The 22,782-nt window shown below is 54.8% G+C and overlaps 1 protein-coding gene across 1 annotated transcript; it reads right to left on the bottom strand.

The window, feature by feature from the left end:
* Window positions 1-810: 810 nt before the first annotated feature.
* KPNB1 (karyopherin subunit beta 1) lies at window positions 811-21,596 on the bottom strand. Its single transcript, XM_052700237.1, has 22 exons — window positions 21,449-21,596; window positions 21,268-21,326; window positions 19,686-19,868; window positions 17,575-17,775; window positions 16,172-16,324; window positions 15,331-15,390; window positions 14,913-15,002; window positions 14,484-14,594; window positions 13,000-13,101; window positions 12,067-12,291; window positions 11,395-11,586; window positions 10,162-10,292; window positions 9,201-9,348; window positions 8,903-8,974; window positions 7,477-7,621; window positions 5,981-6,063; window positions 5,329-5,436; window positions 4,932-5,075; window positions 4,736-4,841; window positions 4,279-4,393; window positions 3,587-3,748; window positions 811-2,259 (listed from the first exon to the last, which is right to left on the bottom strand). Coding segments are annotated over exons 1-22 (2,631 nt in total). The 5' UTR covers window positions 21,489-21,596; the 3' UTR covers window positions 811-2,258.
* Window positions 21,597-22,782: the final 1,186 nt, after the last annotated feature.

The following is a 22,782-nucleotide window of genomic DNA, read 5'->3' as shown; positions in this document are numbered from 1 at the left end:
CTGAACAGCCACACAGGACAGAAACAGGTAGCACTGAGGAATGATCAGATTACTTCCCTCCACGCCCCCTCCCCAACTTCAGGAATGGCTTTTTTTTTCTTTTTTTCCTGTTTTTTTATTATTATTATTATTCTTTTTCCCCTTAGGAAATCCCACCCCACCTCAAGAACCGAAACAAAAAGAAAAGGCATCGCTCGAGCTCATGGCCCAGGGCCTCTCGCTGCTCCTCGGCGGCCTGGGAGCTCGGCTCAGGTTTTGTACACTGGTTCAAAGTCGGCACTTGGGACTGCGATCTGAACCCAGCACTGGAAGGCACGTATCTGATACCCTGTACGAGAGCTGCGGGCGCCGCCGCTGGGGCCGAGGATCAGATTGGGGGAGAGAGGAAACGGGGGGGGGGGGGAAACGATGCAGGTCGCCGGCTGCAAAATTAAACAGCGGCGAGGTTTTGTGCCTCCCTCCCACAAAGAGGCTTTGGAGGCGGCCGCGTTCAAGCTGCAGGTTGGGGTGCTGGCAGCATCGGGGGCTGCAGGGGTAAAAATGAAGCGGCTGGCGCCCTGCACCTCTCCATCCCTGCGGCTCATTGCGTTCGGATAAGCGAGGGATTCCTCCAAAGCAGGAGCTGGAAACGAGATTCTGATCCTTCCTGTGGCAATAAGACATGGGGTGAGCAGGGGAGCAGCGAGCAGCCGCCGTTGGGTTGGGATTCGCCCCTCGGTTCTGTCGTCACGACTCTATTAACCAAAAAAAAGACGTGGTTCACAGGTTCCCCTTTCACTGGAAAGACCAAGAATACAAAAAAAAAGGAAGTTTTGGGGAATGTTTGACACCATTTTATTCATCTTCAACTGCAGTGGAAAAATAGAACCTTTTACAAGTGCCGTCTGTGTAAGCTCAAGTCAGTATATATATATCTTATATAAATTTATTTCTTCCTTTCTTTTTTTTGTTTTTGAAGTGCAGCAAGAGACCAAAACCGCATCCGATCTGATTAAATAAAGAGCACGAAAGGCCGAGCAGTTTCCAAATGGCATTTTATCAGATTGACGTTTCAACATTGAATTTATCCTCATTTTTTTTTTTTGCAATTCCAAAATACGACCTGAAGTTTTCATTTTGTTTTGTTTTTCAACTCTTTGGCACAAAATTTCGGTGGGTGTTCGGGCTGCTACAGTACAAAGTCAGGAGAGCTCTTTCCCTTTGCGTTCTCGCTGCCAATTCAGAGCACTTGCTGCCTGCATTCGAGTTGTAAGCCTGAAATCCTGTGTGACCACTCACTCTACGCCCTCTAACGCAAGAGTTTTGAGTTTGCTCGTCTGTTTGTTTGTTTTTTCCCCCATTTCTACATTCACAGTTGAACAATATTAAGGAAGGAAAGGCGCTTCGATGAAACGAGATCATGAAAAGCATCACTCGGAACGGGAGCTCTGAACATTCGTCAGTGTTGCCCCAAAATTAAAAGCCCTAAAGGAGCGACTTTCCTTGGGTTTATTTTTTTTTTTTCCTTTTTCTCTTTTTTTTTCTTTTTTTTTTTTTTTTTTTCTTTTTTTCTCTCTTTTTTAACATCTCTTACGCTGCGTCAGTAGACTGAAAACTTGGGTTAGTTTATGAAATGCGACAGCAAACCCCGTGTTTGTTTCTATTTTCTTTTTGGGAAAAAAAAAAAAGAAGAGATCAACTGCAATGACTCGAAGTCGAGAAACGTGGAGACACCGCCTCACTCACACACACTCACTCTTAGACCCCAAAAATCCTTCACCCCTCTCCTCGCATCCCGACAGCATCGCGCGGCCGAGGTTTTACCGCGGGTGGAGGTTGGCTCCCATCTCTTTCTCCTTTCTCTCTTTTCCTCTCTGCTCAGCAGCCCAGGGACGCCGACCCCACGCTGCCAGAAGGGGCTGCCATCACCAAGCAGAGCCCGGGGCTCCCGCTGCAAGAAGACGAGCGAGGAGGAGGCCGAGGCTTCGGCTGCAAGTCGGTGCTCAGCTCGCGAGCAGCGCCGCTGCCCTGGCGGGATTCTGCACGTGGTTTGCTTGCAAGCCTCACTCACTCATCATCCTCTCACTCCCAAACATTCAGCATCCGTGCACACTCCTCACTTCCGGGTTTTGTTTTTTGTTGGTTGGTTTTGTTTCGTTTTTGTGGGTTTTTTTTTTTTGTGGGTTTTTTTTTTCTTGGATTTTTTTTTTTTTTTTTTCTTCTTCGAAAGGTTGGAGATTTCCAGCGGGGGTCTCAGGTGTCGTCCCAGCAGTAACAGATCTGCAAGCAGAAAAGAGCGATTGAGAATCGGACCAAACGTGCTCCAAGTCTGCATACAGGCCAACAAGACACCACAGAACCACAAGGTTGGAAACGAGCTGCGAGATCACCCAGTCCAACCCCCCTCCCGTTCCTGGGGGTCCTGATGGACAAAAGACTCAACATGAGCCAGCAGTGTTGCTCTGGCAGCTCGGAAGGTAAACGGGATCCTGGGCTCCATCAGGAGAGGGGTGGTCAGCAGGGACAGGGAGGTGATCGTCCCTCTCTACTCAGCTCTTATGAGGCCCCATCTGGAGTCCTGTGTCCAGGTGTGGAGCCCTCAGTACAAGAAAGACATTGAGATCTTGGAAAGGGTCCAGAGGAGGGCGACTGAGATGAGCAGGGGGCTGCAGCACCTCCCCTATGAGGACAGGCTGAGGGAGTTGGGCTTGTTCAGCCTGGAGAAGAGAAGCTGTGGGGTGACCTCAGTGCAGCCTATGAATACCTGAAGGGAACCTACAGCCAGGAGGGGAGTAAACTCTTCAGAAGGGCTGACAATAGCAGGACGAGGGGAAATGGATCCAAGTTGAAGGAGGGAAGATTTAGGTGGGATGTTAGGGGGAAGTTCTTCACAAGGAGAGCAGTCAGGCCCTGGAACGGGCTGCCCAGGGAGGTTGTGGATGCCCCGTCCTTGGCCGTGTTCAAGGCCAGGTTGGACGGGGTCCTGGGCAACCTGATCTGAATGTGGATGTTTGGTGGCCCTGCTGGGCAGGGGGTTGGAACTACGAGATACTTGAGGTCCCTTCCAACCCGGGTGATTCTGTGACTCCTATCAGTACCACCAGCACTAAACCACATCGTGCAGCTCCTCAGCCAGGCGCCTCTTGAACGCTGCCAGGCTCGGCGACTCCACCACCTCCCCGGGCAGCCAGCAGAGCTGCACAGAGCGCAGGCACAAAGCAAACGACTCAACAGCTGTCATGCAGTCCCAACGTATTGCAGTAATGCAATAACAACCCGCTCCTTCTGAAGGCGCTCAGCAGCGCTGCAGAGCTCACAGAGCTCATCTGCCACCCCTGGGGCTGCTGCAGCTCAGCCAGGACGCATCTCACAACCCAAGGAGCCCTCAAAGCCTGCAGCTGCTCTGCTCCCAACTCAGTTCACCGTTTTGCTGCTTGCTTTCGCTCCCGCTGTGCCAAGATCCCAGACGGGGTTTGTTCACAGGGCAATAAATTAACAGCAACCTTCCCGAGAACAAGGCTTTGGTGCAGCACCTCCTTCAGGCTCAGGAGTCCAGCCAATTTTGGGATTATGCAACATGAAAAGGAAGGGGGGGTGCTGCTCTTACCAAGCTTGATTCTTCAGTTTTCTCAGTTCTTTAGTCGCCCAGGTAGCGAGGGTTTTCGTTTTGTTCGTCTTGGATCTTCTCCCTTCAGTTAGCAGTTCATGTATCATGGGTCTAGCTTCTACTAATTTCAGTACATCTTTCCCAAACGCTGTACACAAATCCCTGAAGAAGCAAGAGAGGCTTTGAGGCTGAGCACCACAAGTGTGCCAACGCTGCTCTGATCGGCTCTCGCGAGCTGGAAGAAACCTGGCTCACAGCTCAGGGCCTTTAGGAAAGGCTGCACAGGTTGCTCCTTGCTGAGGACCTCCTCCTTCCTCCTCTGAACTAAATGGAGACACTCAACCTCCCGTCCCAACACTGATCTCCTCCATGCTTCCATTCCACCTAAATTCAGCCCTGAGCTGCTCCACACCCGAGGGTTTTTGGGTGCTTTGCTTTTAAAGGCAGCTCATCCCTGACAGATCCCACATCTGAACTTCTGCAACACGCGCCGCTCGTCACCACTGCTGCTTCTCACCCTCCCAATTAAGGGCCTCATTTATGCTGCCTGCTTTGCACCTTTTCAAACTGAAAGACCCAGAACCGGTGACAAAACACCTCAGCCGTAAAAATGCAGCTTCAGATGCATCTGATGCACAGAATTCTGTCTCACAAACACGCTGTCAGCGTCCACGCAGGATCAGGATGCTCACCCTATCAGTCCAGCAGAACACGCCACTACTACGTCCGTATGATCCTCATCTCCAGCAATGTGGTCAATGTAAGACAGAATAAATTCTACTCTGGGCTGCACCAGCATCACATCCGCTGAAAGAAAAGAGCCTCGTTACAGCAGGGTGAAACTCAGCTCGTGTTTAACTTCTGCCTCTCGCAAGGCCTTCCTGCGTGCTCCTGGACAGCCAAACCCTGAGCCCTCAGCCAGGGAAGGAGCACAAAATGCCAAAGGAGGAAGAACCACCACGAAGGAGGGCTCTAAACTCATTCCCTACACAGGAACCGAGCGCTCTCTGCCACACAGCAGTGAATTAACAAGGCTGTGCCCGTGGCTGTGACAACTACTGCAACAGGAGCCCCGTCCAAGCAGGCTCTCCCACCTCCCTCCATCATTCCAACCACACACACAATAAAGCAGCCACCACTGGGACTTACGGTGCACGTTTTCTTGGTCTCCCTTCAATCCCTGAATGATGCCTGTGTAAGCTTCCAGGCAGCCCTCCCTCAGCTCATTCAGGTAATCCACCATATCGTAGTCGGACTGGAAGGCAGGAGAGCACCGTGTCAGCAGCGCCCTCAGCACCCACTGCTCACTCACCTATGAGCTCCACCACCCGCAGAGCCGCCTCACCTTATCCACCTGGGCCTGGGAAGCCTGCTGGAGGGTGTTGAGCACAACATCCAGGTACTTCTTGAACTCTCCTCCGATGGCGAGGGCGATGTCTCCGAACACAGAGAGGATCTGTGGCTTCACAGACCTGTGAACGTTTTCATTCTGGAACAGATTTCAGCACCGTTACGTTGGGCTGCGCCTCCCCAATCGGAGGAGCTAATGAAGCACGACCTTCTCTGGAGATGCAAATCCTTATCCTCGACACAGTTGGATCCCATTCAAGCTCTAAGTGACACAGTTGTCAAACACGAGATCTTCAGAGCACGCCTAGCACTTCAGCTTCTCCCACCTCCCACTTTTTCCTCAGCGTGCAAGCCAACTGTTACTAACCACTAATGAGGAGCTAAACACTCACCCCCAAGTTCTCCAAGAGCAGCTGCATAACCTCGTCACAGAAAGGCAAGATGTTGGATTGCAGGGCTCTGCATAAGTCACCAACCAGGCCCACTGCAGCCAGACAGACCTGCAAATAGAACAGCAAGTCAGACACCCACCGCTGAGTCAGGCTTCCACTCTCTGTCCTCACAGCGCCAGCTCATTAAATTAAAGCTCTGAGCAGTGGTGACACTCTGTGTCACCGACAGTAACAACCCTCCTCACGGCTGATGAGCCCTTTTTAATGTTATTAGCCTTTTACATCGAGCTGGGAGCTGAGCACGCATCGCCAGCGGGGAGGGCAGGAGGCCCCAGTGCCAGCAATGTGAACCAACGCTGCCCAGCTTCTGCTGGAAGTTCACAGCTGGCAGCAACCACTTCCCCCCCATCACATCCCCCAAGAGCAACTCCTGTGCCACCAGTGCCAAAATGCAGGCGTAAAGCCAACGGAGGCCTTCTGCTGAATGAAGAGAGCCTAAATCTGTGTGTGAGGCCGGTAATCAGAGAGAAATCCACAAGACTCCGTTTGCACTTCACCACCAAGAGCTGTGATGCTTTTACAGACGCTGAACTCAGCACCTGAGAGCAGATTTGGAGATGGCAAGTGCAGGGCAGCCCTGCTTTGACTCTACCTGGTATTCAGCATAGTTCTTCAGTCCAATGCCAAGGAACGGTTTGAAGGCATCCATGTACTTCAGGAACTCTCCACCTAAGACTGTGCATGGAAAAGTATTCTTGTTAGAGAGAAGAACCCCAACCTGCCATGCATGTGATGGAACTCAACAGAACAGAAACCCACCCTTATCCTCCACCTAAAAGGAGGGCCTGCACTGTGCACAGCAGCACAGCACACCAAATCTCCAGCAGCCATCACAACAAAAGCTGAACGCTGCTGAAGCTCCTACACAGGGACTGAAATGATTCCGAGAACTCCGTCCTTCGGGGCTTCTGAAGACAACCAGCCCCTTCCCCACGCTCAGAAGGATGCTGAGTGCTCCCTGCCCAGCTGACCCTGCAGAGCTCTGCATCAGCCAAAAGCTCTGAGCCTCCCCACACCGCTCTGCTATACTGCAGTGCCTTTCTTTTGGAGACAGGTGCTCCACCTCTGCACTCAGAGCTGCCTGGTTCACGCAGGGCCTTCCTTAGGATGTTCATCTTCCAGCAAGATCCAAGAACTCAAGCCAAACCTTTCCTTCATGCTGCAAAGCCCGCTCTTTCTGCTCTTTCTCTCCTCCAACTCCTCCCTTCCCCACACCACCGTGTCTCTAAGGATCACACAGCTCTATCTGCCCAAAGCAAAAAGCTCCGTGGCTCAGGACAGGTTTCCTTCCTGCCCCTTGCTCAGTCAGCACTGCTCCCTCTCAATCTTCCCCATTCACTTCCCAGAGCCTCAGGCAAACCCAGCAGCAGGCTCTGCAGAGGGCTGAGGGCACAGACCTGCTGCCTGCAGCACGGGGAAGCAGCAGCTCCTGCATTACAAACCCAGCACTGCTGTGCCTGCAGGCTGCCCCGTGCTCCCACTGCAACAGGCAGTGGCTTTTCCTGGGGAAGCCGCAGGCAGCGTGGGCACATCCAGGCTTTCAGCAGCTTCCACACAGTGCTGCATCCCCCTCTGAGCTCCAGCACAACTTCTGAACATCAGCTCGCTCTGCCCAGGCTGCCACAACCCCATTTTATTCCATGTCACCACCTCTGACTCACTGTAACGCTGACCATCACCACTGCGATTTCTTTGAAACGAGAACAATGACTTCAAATGGACCATTGAGAAAACATCCCAAAGCAGCAACGGGGCTCAGGCAGCAGCAGCAGCGAGCGTGAATCACTCAGATAAGCTCAGCCCTGGAAGGCAGCAGGTTCCCATTATGCTCAGCACTGCACACAGCACAACTCCTCCTTTCTCCTGGCAGAATTTGCATTGTAACCACGTTATTAACAGAAAACGAGCTATTCATTCAAGAAACACAGCCCAGAATAATCCAGCAGACTCAGGGCTTCGGTGACAGCTGCTCTGTCAAAAGCACACCTTGAGGAAAAGCAGGAACTGAGCACAGGGGGGTTTGTGGGGCACTGCAGGGTCAACCAGAGCAGGGAGCACCCAGCCCTGCTGCCCAAGCCCAGCACCAACCTTCCACCAGGGTGCTGACCGCCATCAGGGCGTCCTCCTGCACACCCCCTGAGCCCGCCGTGCTCTGGAACATCCTCAGCAGAGATGCCATCACCACGTCTGAGATCTGCAGGGCATCCTGGTGCTGCACCTTCCGCAGGACGTTCTAAAAGCAGGAAAGGGGAAGAGAGAGAGAAAGAGAGAGAAAGAGAAAGAGACCATCAGTGCTTCCACGCACGCCCAGCTGAATTCAGCCTCCACCTCCCTGAACGCTTCGGACCGTGCTGAGCTGAAAGCAAAGCTGCTGTTGGAATTCTGCTGCTGCAGGAATATGCTTTGTCAGTGCGAGAGCAAAGTCCCGTCCGTTCTGAGCTGCTCTCTGTTTCCCAGCTACAGAACAAGCTGAATTTACTGTTCCTGCTGCATAGGCTGTTCTGCAGGTTTCCCTTTGTAAGCTGGCCAGCCCAAATTTGGCCCTGCATTACAAGATAAAAAAGCCCCTCTCAAGTCACAGCAATGCCACAGTGATGTCCTGCTGCCCATCACAGGTGGCACGGAAGCTCTGCTTCTGCACCACACAAATACATCTCAGAGATGCTGGCTGTTAATCCAAGGCACAGCACATCTCTACAGCCAACTGCAGCTGAACGCCTCTGGGGTGAGCAAAAAGCAACCTCACCTACAAACAGCGCAGAGCAAAGCATTCATCTCAAGACCAGAGCAGCTCTGTCAGGAAAAATCAAAGACACTGAGTTGGGCAGTTCCAACAGCAGGCCTCAGTTTTCCCCACTGCTCTCCATTATTATCAGTTTCTCCTCCCTCCTGGTGAAGGTTCCTAACTATTTCTCCTGTTGGAAAAACCACGCAGCAGGACGGTGTTTCATTCCTGTTCATTTCTGCTGCGTGGCATTAAGCATCTCGGGGCTCAGCTGCTGTGCTAATGAAGAAAACTGTCTGCAAATTAAAGCTGGCAGGTCGATTCCACGCGTGCGACCTCCAGAAGGAAGCAGAGACACAAGAGGTGCCAAAAGAAAAGGCTCCATAGGCTCCCACCTTCCTGCAGTGCTCAACAGCAAAGCTCCAACCCTGGGCACCCTGTGCTTCAGCAGGACGATCTGGTGAAGATTTGGGGAGGAGGGTGGCTGTGTTCAATGCATTTGGTAAGGAGAGGAGAGGAGAGGAGCTGAAGTGTGCCGGCGCCCCGAGCCACGTGGGTGTTCATTACCAGATGTTTAATTTCAAGGACACTCAGTGCATTTTAATTAGCGCCGTTTTAAATAAGAACACCGACCACAAGAGGCAGATGAACAAATTAAATCTGCTGCAGAGCTTTTTGCTGGTGCCAAGCAGAGCAATTTGTTCACCCCGAAGCCAATGTAGGAGCCAGCCTCCAACCCCCCCCAGACCTCCTCCCCACAGCCACAAAGCAGGAGCTTCGTGCACTCACCTGGAGAGTGGCGCAGAGAAGAGACTGAAGATCATTGAACTGGATTCTGTCTGAAGTGCTCTGGATATGAGACTGAAAGGACAGAACAGAACCCCAAATATAGAAAGCTGTTCTCATGGTCCACGCAAACCCAGCAGATCTCAGCAGCAGCACGAATGGCAGGAAATCCATTTTTCACTGCCTGCTCTTTGCAATTTGAGATGAGAGGCACTTCACGCACCCAGCCTGCCCATAAGAACCCAGAAGACACACAGCCAACAAGAGCCACACCAGGGCTCAAAGCCCCTCATCCTCCCACCTCCATCTGCAGCACTTGCTGAAGCCGCTCCATGATGACCAACGTTGTCTTCTGCACAGCAGGGTAACAATCCTTGGCACTGTTCTTCACTATTTCCATCAGAGCTTCGTATGCAGAGCTCCTCAAGTTGTTCTGGTGTCCATCAGGCCTGGAACAGAAGGAAATGTATTTATTTGCAGCTCCCAGCATGCTTAGAAACACTTTTTTTTATTTATTCTTAGTAGATTGGTAAGAGCTTAAATTTCAGTGCTGCAATGAGCCTCCCTCTATTGCAAGATTTCAAAGTAAGTGAGATTTGCAGAGCCGTTACTGGAGCTTTTTTTTGTTAATTTGCTATTAATTAGGACTTGCAAATATCTTCAGACAGACAGCGAGTCCAGGAGCAGCAAACAACTCAAAGCCACGTGGCTGCTGCGTGCTGTGACCCTGCCTGGGAAGGAATGGTGTCAGGATGCCCATGGAACCTGCCAGCATCCTCAGAGCCACCAGGGAGGGAGAGCAGCTGGAAACAGAGGCAGCTGAGATCTGTGCTGAGATGGAGCTCAGAGCCCCGAGGCAGACCCACACTGCTGGGTGGAACTGAAGGAGACACACAGCCAGCTCAGACCCCAAACTGCTCCAACAGGAACCCACTGAAGAGCTTCACCTGCAAAGGGATCGAAACTGACCCAAAAGCTGAACTGCAGAGCTGTCAAAATCCTTGACGTGACCTTAAAAGCAGAACAGGGCTTCAGCACGAGCCTTACTTTTGCATCTGCAGAACTGAGAAAACATTTGGCCTTGTCTATTTATATTTCAGCTTCGTTTGGAATAAGACACCGTGCCAGAAAGCCCAGTTCTTACAAAGCATCATTCAGGTCTACGCTGCAAGAGAAGGAAGACCAAAGCCTTAAGGAGAAGGGGTAGAAAAGCCCAACAAAAAGGCATCTCTGAGCACTCAGGCCAGCTGGGTGAACGTTACCTATCTGTGGTCTCCAGAAGTTTCTGAACTATAAGCTCAAATGAAGAGGATAAGCAGTAGGTTGCTGGTTCTTCCTGATCGTCAGCTACATCTGCAGCCTCATAGGCAGCTTCAGCAAGACTCGTGAAGGCCTGGAACACAGAACAACCATCCCTGTTACCCCATGACTTCACACATCCAGAAACATCCCAGCCAAACGGGGTGCAGGGCTAATTTATAAGGGCTAGCTCCCCTATGAGCCCATCGTTGTTCAGGATCCTCAGCTTTGGTGCAGGAGTGGTGAGGATGTGGGAGATATGAAACGTAACAGAAGCCACAAACACAGCCTGCATGCTGCTGCTGGCCCCAGCAACCCAACAGAGGCAGATTGGCTGAGCTGTGGGTGCCGGGCACACAGACAGGACCTGCTCTCATCACAAGTTGAAATCCCAGCTTAGAAAAGGCTGCAGACTGATGGTAACAGCTCTGAGACGGGGGGATGAGAAAAGGCTGAAAGATCCCTCGTTGTCGCTGCCACCATCTTCCCAATAACAGCCACAGCTACGTGGATTTCTGCCAGGAGCAGCAGGGCAGGGAGAAGTTCCCATGCTGACCTGAAGCCTTCAAACCTCTGTAACACCAGGAGAGCAGCTCCTATCAGTTCTGAGGGCTGTTCTGACCTGCAGCTCAATTCCTACTGAGAGCAGGGACTCTTCCTCTTGAAGGGAGGACAGCGATGCCATTCGGTAGCACAGACCCACCAAGATGACGCAGCTGAGGTTGGCAAATTCACCCCAGGGAAGAGAAAACTTCATGCTGCTCAAATCAGTTCTGAAACTGCTTCTGATGTGAGCTTAGGTGATGGGAAGCAAGGGAGTTCGTATTTCCCTAAGAATGAAGGGGCAATTCAGCTGCCCCAAGCAAACACTAAGGCCCAGCACGTCTGGAATTCAGCTGTGCCACGTTAATGGTGTGTAGACACAACTTCCACAGCACTTTCAAGCTTCAGGCAGTTTTACACTTGCTAATATCACAATTTTTCTACTTGAAAAATACTTTTCTTCCCTTGTTTTGCCTATCAGGGCCACAGGACAGGCTGGAGATGACCACAAGAGCTGTGTGCTGCCTGCCCAAGTCAACAGCCATCTCCGCCAGCCACGTGCAGGCATCAACCTGTGCTCCTGCACACCAGCATCAGCTGCTTCCCTTCGCTCACAGAAACTCCTCAGCAGCAAAAGCAAAGCTCTGCCTTACCCAGCACACGTTGGAGGCCACCCGGGGCTCAGCGCTCAGGCCCTCGATCAGACACTGCAGCAGCGGGGCCAGGTAAATGTCATTGATGGCTGCCTCAGGGAGCATCTCACAGATCCTGCCCACGGTCCAGGCTGCCGTGTCTCGAACCACAACGCTGGGATCCTTCATCAGCTCTATCAGAGTCGGCATCGCCTGCGAGGGAATTCAGTCAGGGCAAAGGCGTGAGCGCAACAGGAATCGGTCACTGCTTTAATGTTAGTTTTAATGTTTTTGAGGGCTGGCTGATTCGAGCCTGGGGCAGCAGGGAAGCACCCAGATCCAGGGAGACCAGCGTTGTGATATCTGGAAGTTGTTTCCCAGTGATAAGAGCTGAGAACCTGCAACCCTGAGCTGTGTAACCCAACTCCTGCCCTGCTGTCATCCACACCTTCCTCAAACACGGTGATGTTCCAGGCTGGATGTGGCTCTGGGCAGCCTGGTCTGGTGGTTGGTGACCCAGCACAGAGCAATGGGGCTGCAACCAGATGAGCATCGTGGTCCTTTTCAACCCAGGCCGCTCTATGATACGTACAGCAGCCAGCCTTCAGCACCTTCCCAGGCTAAGAACACCACAAAACACGAATCCTCCTTCAAATACATGAAAGGTTTTGCTCACAATCCCCGCGCTCTCACCTGTATAACTAGTGGTTTGAGCTGGTTAGGCTCTGGTCCTTCCAAAATGCACCCAAAAGCCATCACAGCTGCATCCCTGTATCGCCAGTCTGGATTTTTGATGTGTTCCTTAATGAAGGGCAGCACGTGAGGCACGATGTCATCTTCACAGCAGGTGGCCAGGAGCATGAGGCAGACTCCTGCTGCTTTACAGGGGTTCCAGTCATCATCGTCATCATTTTCATCCTAGGAGGAGGACAGCAAGCATCAGCCTGGGCAAAAACATCCCTCCCCACTCACAGGCAATGCAGGCAGCACTGCCCTGCTGCCAGGTGTCACATTGAGGGGCCAACTCAGGTCTGGAAGTGAGAGGCAGCCCGATTTACGTGCTTCCTCCTTGCTGTTTTAACCATCGGTTGCAACGTAACCCTTCCGCAATGCAACCCTCTGCAGCCCAGCAGATGGTAACAGAGAAACAGGGAAACTGCTTTCACTGAGAACATTTTCACAGCACTTCCCTGTTCCATCACAGTGAGCCAAAACTCCATCCTGCACCGCTTAATTAACGGGTTTATTTCATGATTAGGCCTGCTGCAGCAAGTGACTGCATTAGTTTGTATCAGGCAGTGGAACAGAGCACAAACAAGGCACCTCATAAACAAACAGGGACCTCAGAGCCGGGGATGCAGAGCTCAGGAATTCCAGATGCTGAATCTCCACCTGAATGTTTGTTTTACTCAGGAGGAACACAGAGAAGGACAGGAACCTCTTGAGAGCCCACAAACACAGCCGTGCTGCTGACTGCTGCCACGTGCAGGAGCAGCACTGCTGTCCCCCGGCGTGGAACTGAACACAGCGGTGCTTTGATTCTGTTGGTTGCTTGCTTGCTTTTCCTTTTCCCCTTTCTTTTCCTTTCCCCCCCTCTGGATACACAGCAGGCCTTTGGCAACTCACCTGTTTCGTCAACGTCTGCGTCAGAATGGGGACCAAATACTGCAGGGCTCCCTTAGCATAAAATTTGCTCGTGTGCTCCGGAGGCCTCCCCTGCTCTGCTGCCTGCAAGGAAGCACAGAGCACAACCCTCAGCCAGCAGATACAGGCTCACTTCTGCATGCTTCCCCCCTGCTTCCCAGCACTGCAGCATGCAGGAACCTCAAGGACACCCTGCACTGCATCCAGTGCCATTCCAGGCACACAAAGGGCCTCTCCTCACACGGCACAGACAGAAATACTTCCAGTTATGTATTGTTAACAAGTGGCCCCAAGCAGGAAAAGCAAGAGGTCCTCCTGCACACGAGCTGAACCTTCATGCTGACTGTCCTTTTATCCTTGCTATTTTGGGCAGGCAACACAAATGTATATTTAGCTGCTTTTAAAGATGGATATGATTCATCTGGAGGCCTCCGAAGTTTAAGCTCCTATTGATCTGTGCCATTAATTCATGCAAACAGCATCTGCACGTGGAGCAGCCCCCCAAATCCACCCCCAGCCCGTCCACCGCAGAGGGGAACCATTCCTTCCATCCCATCATTTTGTGCTTAACTCAGAAATTATGCATCATACAGAATGCAGTCCATCTTTTCCACCTCAGAAAGGCTGCCGTGCCTTTAACAGAGCCCAGGAACGGAGCCCATAAACGCAGAGCCCAGCAGGCAGTGGGGAAACCCAGAAACCTCTCCCTCCAACACAGAACACACTGCAGCAGCTCCAGATGCCACCTTCACAAAGCAACAGCTCCAAGAAATTCAGGGCAATGGGAATTTGCCAGTGCTGCTACAGATGCTTCGTGTGCGTTTAGGTGAACCTTACAGGAGCTCAACCCGACTCTGGAATGCTAAAGAGAAATCAGGGAGCTCCACGTGCCACCTTCAGGAAAGCAGCACCTCTCTGTCACAGCGCATTCTCATCAAAGCTGTCAGGAAATCTTTATCTCAAGTTGCTCTGATTCCCAGCCAGGTTGGCAGGAAAACCTTTTGGTTGGTTAAAAAGGGCAGCACGTCCTCATCTGATCTGGGAAGCAGGACAGGTTGCATTCGAGCTACACTGCAAGCAAGGAGTTATGGAAGGGGGTTACAGTCAGCAGCCCCTGTGCGACTTGAACTCCAAGCTTCACATTTACCTTCAGCAGCAGAACAAATCCATCCCAGCTGAGTGCTGGGGGAGAATCAAACCAGCAGCTCAATGCCAAGCTGCTCTCTGCAGAGCCAACGTGCCTCGTGGGCTCTGTGCAGCCCCGGGTCTCAGCTTCTCTCAGTCATGCATCACGGAGCATCAGAGTGGTGCATGATGTCTCATCACAGACCAGGGCTGCACACGAGGAGCTCGGGGGGCTCCTCATTCAATAGCAGGAGCTACAGAGAACAGCAGGACTTCCAGACGTGGGTGAATCCCGACTGCAGCGCTCCCAAGGACAACAGCACAGGAGTCTGCAAGCTCACCTCCGACGCCTCGATAGCCAGATCCATCTCCTCATCACACACATTGGACCAGAACTCGATGCCCTGTAGAGCCACCTCATCTATGTCACTTTTCATCGCTTCAATAGTTATCTTGGGGAACAAGAAAGAGAGGAGGGGAGAGAAGAAGGTTTTTAGTGCACGATTTCTCCTCCAACACACAGCCCAGATCACCTGAAATCAGGTGCCACAGCAGCTCCTGCCATCAGCTACCCAGGCAGGGCTGCTGAGCAAACCCAGCAGCCTGTGCTGCCCCACGCTTGGGGGTCTCAGCATTGGGGCTGTGGCAGCACACGAACGCAGCCAGAGAAAAACAAAGCAAGGACGTAAGCAAATATTTCCTCCCAGACGAAGACAAAGCGGCGCAGGCGGAGTTCAGGTGCCTCTGTACAAGAAGTGCCAACTACTCACAGCAAAAAGTGCAGGACCCATGTACGTCTCCATGTACTGGTAATAAAGGGACATGATCTTCACCAGGTTCTGTAAGGCAGCCACTCGTACCTGCAGGGCACAGCAGGGACCCAAGGTGGGACACTGAGCACAGCCCCCAGAGAAACGAGGGCGGCTCTGGCCCCCCAGGCCCAGCATCCCAGCCCTTCCACCCTCTCCGTTGACTCCATTCCTGTTCCTTTTACTCTCTGCAGCCTCAATCCCCTCAGCAGCTGACTGCTCCTAACACTGCACAACTTGCACAGCCATCCACTTTTCGGCAGCCCACTCTTCACTGCTGCTGGTTAACGATGCCACCAAGGCTTCAGCCTCCCAGGGGTGGAACAGTGACAAAAATCAGAGCCCTTCCCAACCACCACATCCTTCAGTTTCCACTCACCCTCGTATCTGGACACTGCGTTGCTTCACAGACTACTTGCATAATAAAGTGCCTTTCAGACTGAAGGAGAAAGAAAAGAACGTTAGATGGCAAAAGCTCTGAAAACTTTGCAAGGCTTCTTGTGGAGAATGCAGGAGCCTGGATCACCACCATCCCTCATACAACACTTCTACACATGTCCAGGTCAGCATTCAGTGCAGGATTGGGAAGCCCTTCTTCCCCAAAGATCCACTGTGAGCCGTGCTGAGGCAGCTGCCCAACACACAAAAGCCCAGCAGAGTTTTGTGCAGCTGATCCCCATCTGCAGGACTGAGCCTGGGAAAGGTTTCCACTAAAAGACTTCCTAAGCTGAGGGTTCCACCTTCATTCCATCTTCCCATACAGCCCCGGTAGGAGCCTAAGGGACATCCCTCATCCAAAGACAGGGAAGAAAAGAATCACCCCACAGTGGATGCCCCTGTTTGGAGGGCTTGCAGGCCTTCCTCCCCCAGCCATCCCCAGAGGCAGCACACACTGGATTGCTGCCACGCAGCTCGAAAGAAAGCGCTGATCCAAGCGGGTAACAGCAGCATTACAGAGCAGAGTTGGATTAGGAAGCAGATTTAACAGCCCAAAGTCAGGTCAGATTCATCCCCAAAACTCAGCAACGCCTCTTTTTCCATTGGCCAATCTGTGAAAAAACTTCCACAGCATTCCTGCATCACAGCCTGGCTGCGTGGAAACGAATCCAAGTCTCAGAGGCAATGGGGTTATGCATCAAAACTCAGCGTGGTGCATGATTTCTCATCACAGACCATGGATTCTGTCCTTGCATTTTGTTACCATTCCCCCCCCCTTTTACCTCTTTGTCGAAATTTGCTTTGGTGAATTCCAAAGAGTTCAGGAGTGCGTTAGTAGCTGCTAGCTTCACATTGTTGCTGGGCTCTTCCTTTCTCATTCCCTGGATGATGGCTGTCAGGATCTCGTTGGATTTGTCTTGAAGTTGCTCTGGTTCCTAAAAGCACCATTGATAGTCGCATCAGTTAAACAGCTTCCTCCATAATTCAAAGCACAGCCCAAGTTTGAATTCTACGAGCAGAAACTGTAAGACACGAAAGCCAAGGGGGCTTCTGTTCACTGGGAGCAGCAGGCTGCAAACAGGGGAGACCCCAGCCCTCTCTCACCCCCCACCCTGCCCTCCATCCCTCCTACCTGCCCTCCATCCCTCCTGCTGCTCCTCACCTCACCCACGGCCCCTTTCCCTCCCAGAAGAGCTCTGTGCTGCTTCCATCCCTCCTGCAGCAGGGGGCCATGGATTTGGCTTCACCCAAACACCCTCGAGAGCAAAGCAGCCCCTTGCAGCCTCACAAACAGCTTTCCTCTTCCTGCCTCCCCACAAGCGTTCAGCAGCACCGAAAGCACTGCAGCCAGTTTTGTTTTCCAGCAGGAGCTCCGACAGCACAGGGCTTTTGCAGTCTGTGTTATTGGTGATGCTGCCAGTAATACTGACAAAAACCAGGAGGAGCCCCAGAGAGCAAAAGATCCCCATTCCTGCATCAAAACCTTTCACGAGGATAAAGAGAGCCCTCGACGAGAGGAAGGAGGTCAGCCATTCCTCAGCCACGTGGAGGAACCCAAAGCTCCCCACTCACCTGCAAGGTTCACAAGCTGCAGCTCCCCCCCATCACCCTCCCACCCTACAGCTGCACACAGAGAGGAAAGGAGCCCTGGATTCATAGAATCACCAAGGTTGGAAAAGACCTCAAAGCTCATCCAGTCCAACCGTTCACCTGTTATCAACAGCTCCCACCAAACCACGTCCCTCAACACAGCACCCAGCCTTTCCTTGGAGTCGGTGACTCCACCACCTCCCTGGGCATCCATTGCAGCCCCTGACCAGCCTTTCTGAAAAGCAATACTTCATAGAAGCATAGAATCACAAGGTTGGAAACGACCTGTAAGATCATCCAGTCCAACCATCTCCTATCACCATCGCCACCACCAGCACTAAACCACATCACGCAGCACGACTTCCTCACGTCCAGCCTGAATCTCCCCCCTGCCGTAGCTTGAAACCAATCCCCCTGGCCCTGATTTGTGCCGCAGAAGCAGCTCAGCTCCTTCAGACAGCATTTGTGTGCGTTTGCTGCCAGCAGGGAGATCCTGCAGGGAAAGGAAAGGGCGCAGGGCGGCTCACAGAGGCGCCACCAACAGCAGAGGAGCCGCGCGGCTGGGAGAGGTCAGCTGTGACTTCGTGGTACTCACGATATCCTGGCAGATGTAGCCGATGGCCTCCAGCGTGGATTCCTTCATGTGCTCGGTGCTGTGCTGGTTGGTGACGTTGGCCACCAGCTGGGGGATGAGTTCAGGCCATTGGTTCATGGGGATCTCGGCGCAGGCGATGCCGGCCACGCACTGCGAGGCGGAGCTGGGTCGGTACGTCTCTGTGCCCAACGTCTGCAGGACCTGGGGGGGCACAAAGCAGGGTTTGGATCTGCAGGCACTGTGCTCTCCCAGCTGGGTTTGTGGCACTGCAGATGCGTCACAAAGCCTTCCTCCAAGCTGCTCCTCGTCTCAGCTCTCAACCTGGCCACGGTTGCCCCTCCGGGAAGCAGGCGGTGGCTGTGGCACTGCTGCCACGTCACACAACAGCCTGGGTTGGAAGGGACCTCGAGGATCACGGAGCTCCAAGCCCTGTGCCAACAGCAGGGCCACCAACCTTCATATCACAACCTCATCTCCAACACCACAGGCTGCCCACAGCCCATCCGATCCGGCCTCCGCGCCTCCAGGATGGGGCACCCAGACCTGTGGGCAGCTCTTCCAGCACCCCATCACTCTCACAGTGAGGAGTTTTTTCCCACTGACATCCACACACAGCAGCCCACCCCCATCCCTCCTCTACAGCCATAGAACAGAGCTGTGGAAGTGAACCGACTGCACTCTGAAATCACCCCGAACTGCAGGCTGCTCACATCAAGACGAAAAGAAATGGGATGATTTCATTCTGTTCTGATGACCTGCAGTCAATCAGAAGACTTTCTTTCTTTCTTTCTTTTTTTTCTTTGCATGCTTATGTAACAGTTTCTCAGAATTAACAAGGGAGGGGCGCTGTGTTCAGAGCATCCAGGCACAGCCCTCCCCTTCCCAAATACTCACCAACAAATGCCATCCCTCCCATTACTCGGCTCCTCCCAAACCGCTTACAACCCCTCTCCCCAAATCCCTCCCAGCTGAAGGGCTTTGGCATCAGACCCCAAACAGCCTCACGGGGACCCCACCGACCCCACAGCAACCCTCATCCATTGGGCACTCAATGCAGCAATGGAAATAATGGGCAGCCCAGAGCTGGAGGAGAAACCCAGCATGGGGAACTGTTAAGCACCAAACGTGTCAGCTGGATCGGACAGAAAGGATTCCGCTTCAGTTTGACACCAAAGCAGCCACCCAAAGCTGGGAGCTTTGAGACACAACACCACAGCTTCCACTGCCAACAGGAGCCAAGATTCCACTTTTTCCTTCATCAGTGCACAAAGCTGCATTGATGACCTGACCTTACCCTGCTAGAGACAGACTCAGATTCCTCTATTAAGAGAAAGCCAATGTATGAAGCATAAATCTTGCATCAGCTCCACGCAGAGCCACACAGCCCTGCACGCCTGTGCTCCCATCAGGTGAAAGACCTCAGGCACCACCTGTGTCACTGCCAGCCCTGGGGTTTTACCCCCAGCTTGCTCAGGGGTCCTCAGGCCATCACAGACAGCAGGATGCTGCTCCCTGCTTGGGATTTGCCAACTGCACTCCCCCGGCATCAACTCCCCTCGTGGGACACATTGAACATCCCCATTCTTCTGCATTACCCACCAAGTGGATCCCGGCCCCTGGGCAAAATCTGTACCCCAGAGAGGTTTGCCCTTTCCAGACCTGTTCATGAGCACATCCCACCAACTCCAAGTCCACCAGGCCCTGTGCAGACGCAGGCTCACACAGAGCACAGCTCAAAGGCGCTCACAAGGGACTGGAGGGCAGTTGAAGTTCTCCATCTCCATCTCATCCAGTTCTCCTGGATGGAGAAAGCCAGCAGAAGCCACGGAGCAGGGAAGCTGTGCCCACTGCTCCAGCAGCGGCCATTCAGAGATCTGGCTGCAGGAGCACTTGCATAAAGCAAATGGAAAAGCAGCAGCCTCACACCTGCCTGGTTTTCACCCCAACGCTTCCACAGACGACAGCAGAGCACGGGAGCACAGCGAGACGGCGCTGCTGCCTTGAGAAGGAAGGAGCAGCCAGAAACCTTGGGCACAACGCAAGGAGGGCATCAAACCCGAGAGAATCCGACGGGCTCAAAACCAAACGGGGAATAAAAAGGAAGGACTCACGTAGTTCTTGACCTCCCTGCGGGCGTTGGCGTCGATGGCGAGCCATCGCTGCTGGTACTGAGCCTTGATGTCGGGGTCCTTGGAGGTGAGGGAGTTCTTGATCTGCAGGCCGGCTGCCACCCGCGCCACCTGGCTGTTGCCGGGGTTGGCCAGCACTCTGGACAGTTCCACCAGGAAGGTCGGCTGCGGGAGGAGGAGAGGAAGGCGCTGAGACCCCCGGCCCCCACCGGACCCCCGCAGGACGGCGGCGCTTCGTCGGCCTTCCTTCGCTCAACCCTGCGCCGAGCATCGCCTGAACGGCCTGCAGGGCTCCAGCGCTGGGGAGCAGCGTTATTTTGTCCCCTTGCTTGGAGGCAAAGGCCAAACCCCAGCACAGCGATGGATGCTCCGCTCCTCCCCGCGGGATGGAGGTGGGCAAAGCGAGGGCTGCTGCACCCCCACCTCCTGGCTCCCGTGGCACCAAAACCCCATAAGCACGCAGCGGGTTGATGCTGCAGAACCCCCAGCAGCAAAACCTGAGCGCTGATCCGGCTGCAGGATGCGCTCTGCCCCCCAAGGAAACCTTCCTAGGCAGCACAGCTGCACAACAGCCAGAAGCCTTGGCTTCCCCAAACATAAACACCATGCAGCTGCACACCGCACAGCCCTCAGCTCCCCGCAATGGGATGCGAGGGGCACACAGAGCCAGGGGCAGCGGGAATTGCTGCTTTTGGGGGTCAGCTTTGTTTCCAAGAGGAGGAGATGCGATGTTTCGCAGAGCTCTGTGAGGTTTTGTCCCGCTGCCTTCCAAAAGGAGAGGTTTGGGAATGCTTCCCCAAGGAAGGATGGAGTGCTGTGGGGTGGGGAGAGGAGTGGGGTGGATCTGAGGGGTCCCAGCTCTGAGCACAGCCCCTATGGAGGGCTGCCCCCCAGTGGGGGGGGGATATCTCAAATGATGAGCCTGGCTTAAAGGTGAGGAACAGAGGTGAAATGAACACGTTGCTGCTGCTGCCTTTAAGGGAACAGCCTTCAAACCCTACAGCTCCACAAAAGCTTTTCCATTTCCCCCTCTGGAGTGTTTTAACAGAGCTTTAAGGTCAATTCCCGCAGGAAAACACGGGGAAGGGGGGCAAAAACGGCAGCCCCAGAGCTCCGGCTGCGACCCCAACGCCCCCCAACGCCGGGACCCCAGGCGCAGCCCAGCCCAAAGCAACCCCGCTCTATAGGATCGCAGATCCCCTCCCCAGTACAACGGGAGCTCCACGCAACAGCAGCACCGGATGACCGGGACGGCCGCACGTCGCTCCCTTCGCCGCACGGCTCCGGGATGGGCGGATATCGCCGTATTTTCAACCCTCGGTACCGCGCGGCCCCGCCCGGAAAGGCCCCGGCGCTGCGATGGCCGCACGTGGCCCGGCCGCTCCCCTCCGCCGCGCCCCCATTGGCCGCCGCCACCGCCGGGAGCGCCGCCATTGGAGCCGAGCGGAGCGGGCGCGGGAGGAACCGAACCGGGGGGGGGGAGGGGATGGGGATGGGGGAGGTGGAAGGGGGGGTGGGGGCCGCGATGGCGGCGGCGCGGCTGGGAGGAACCGACGGAACTCACCAGGTTCTCGATCGCCGCCTGCTCCAGGAACTTCTGCGCCGCTTCCAGCTCCGAGCGGTCTGCGGGGGGAGGGGGGGCGGTCAGCGGGAATCGAAGAGAGAAGGATAACGGGGGAGGGGGGGAGGGGGAACGGAGCGGGGAGCGCCGCACCCCCGGCACGGCCTGAAGCGCGCGGCCTTACCCGGCGAGACCGTCTTCTCCAGGATGGTGATGAGCTCCATGGCGGCGGCGTGGCGGCTCCGGAGCGGTGGAGGGAAGGGAGGAGGGGAGCGATGGGGCGGGGGGGGCGGCGGCGCTCCGGTTTTTGCGGGAGGCGGCGGCGGCGGCGGAGGGAGAAAAAGGGCCGCGCGGGCGGAGCGGTGCGCGCGCGCACACCGAGCGGCGGAGGGATACCACGGCCGCGGCCCGCCGCCCCGCGCCGACGTGCCGATTGGTGGGAGCCGGCAGGCGGCTCGCGTTCCTATTGGTCGTTCGGCGCCGGGGGGAGGGCGTTGGCGGGCCGCGGGGAGGAAGAGAGGAGGCGGGGCTTCCGGCGGCGCCGCGCGCTGATTGGGCGACGCCGCGAAGGGCGCCCCGGCGGCGGCTGCGGCGGTGCTGAGCGGGGGGAGGCGGCCACGTGGGGGGCTCGCGGAGGGGGGTGGGAATCCGCGCGGAGCGGCGCCGACCGGAAGTGCCGCGGCCCGGCCCGGAAGCGCCGCGTTTGGCTTGGGCGCGGGGAGCAAAACCGAGGGCACCGCGCTGCCCCGCGGCCGGCATTGAACCCAACGCGGGCGGCTCCGCTCTCCCTTCCGGTCCGTGCTCAAAAAGGCCCTGAGCCCGCAGCTCTCCCAGCGCTTCCCGTTCCTCCCGGATCTGGGCGCAGTTCTGCAGCTGCTCTGCCCGCAGCCCGGCTCCCGTTGGCCTTTGGGTCGCACCGTGAGCTCACCGTCACCTCGTGGCCCCCGGCACTCCCAGCTCCTTCCCCGCGGAGCTCCTTCCCAGCAGCTCAGCCCCAAATCGCACTGATGGTTTCTCCTCCCCTGTTGCAGAACCCTTCGTGTGCTGCCCACGCTGAAACCCATCGCGTTTCTCTGCCCAGCTGTCAGCCTGTTCTGGTCTGGACGGGCTGAGGGAGCTGGGCTCGTTCAGCCTGGAGAAGAGAGGGCTGAGAGGTGACCTGATTACAGCCTCCAGCTCCTAAAGGGAGCCTACAAACAGGAGGGGAGTCAACTCTTGGAAAGGGGAGATGGCAGCAGGACAAGGGGAAATGGCTTGAAGTTGAGGGAGGGCAGACTGAGGTTGGATGTCAGGGGGAAGTTCTGTGCTGTGAGAGCGGTGAGGTGCTGGAGCAGCTGCCCAGAGAGGCTGTGATGCCCCGTCCATCCCTGGAGGTGTTCAAGGTTGGATGGGGCTCTGGGCAGCCTGGGCTGCTGTGAAATGGGGAGGTTGGTGGCCCTGCATGCAGTGGGGGGAACTGGAGCTTCGTGATCCTTGAGATCCCTTCCAACCCAAACCATTCTGTGATGCTGTGGTCTC

This window comes from Tympanuchus pallidicinctus, unplaced genomic scaffold (genome assembly GCF_026119805.1).
Source record: "Tympanuchus pallidicinctus isolate F22 unplaced genomic scaffold, pur_lepc_1.0 scaffold39, whole genome shotgun sequence".
NCBI classification, from domain to species: Eukaryota; Metazoa; Chordata; class Aves; order Galliformes; family Phasianidae; genus Tympanuchus; species Tympanuchus pallidicinctus.
This window is presented reverse-complemented; position numbering and strand designations above follow the sequence as displayed.

Excerpts from the sequence above, each read along its gene's own strand:
- KPNB1 (XM_052700237.1), bottom strand. The coding sequence starts at position 21,488 with ATGGAGCTCATCACCATCCTGGAGAAGACGGTCTCGCCGG. Across the intron at positions 21,327-21,448 it reads GGAGAAGACGGTCTCGCCGG|ACCGCTCGGAGCTGGAAGCG; the intron begins GTAAGGCCGCGC and ends CTCCCCCCGCAG. Across the intron at positions 4,394-4,735 it reads AGACCAAGAAAACGTGCACC|CGGATGTGATGCTGGTGCAG; the intron begins GTAAGTCCCAGT and ends CTTTTCTTTCAG.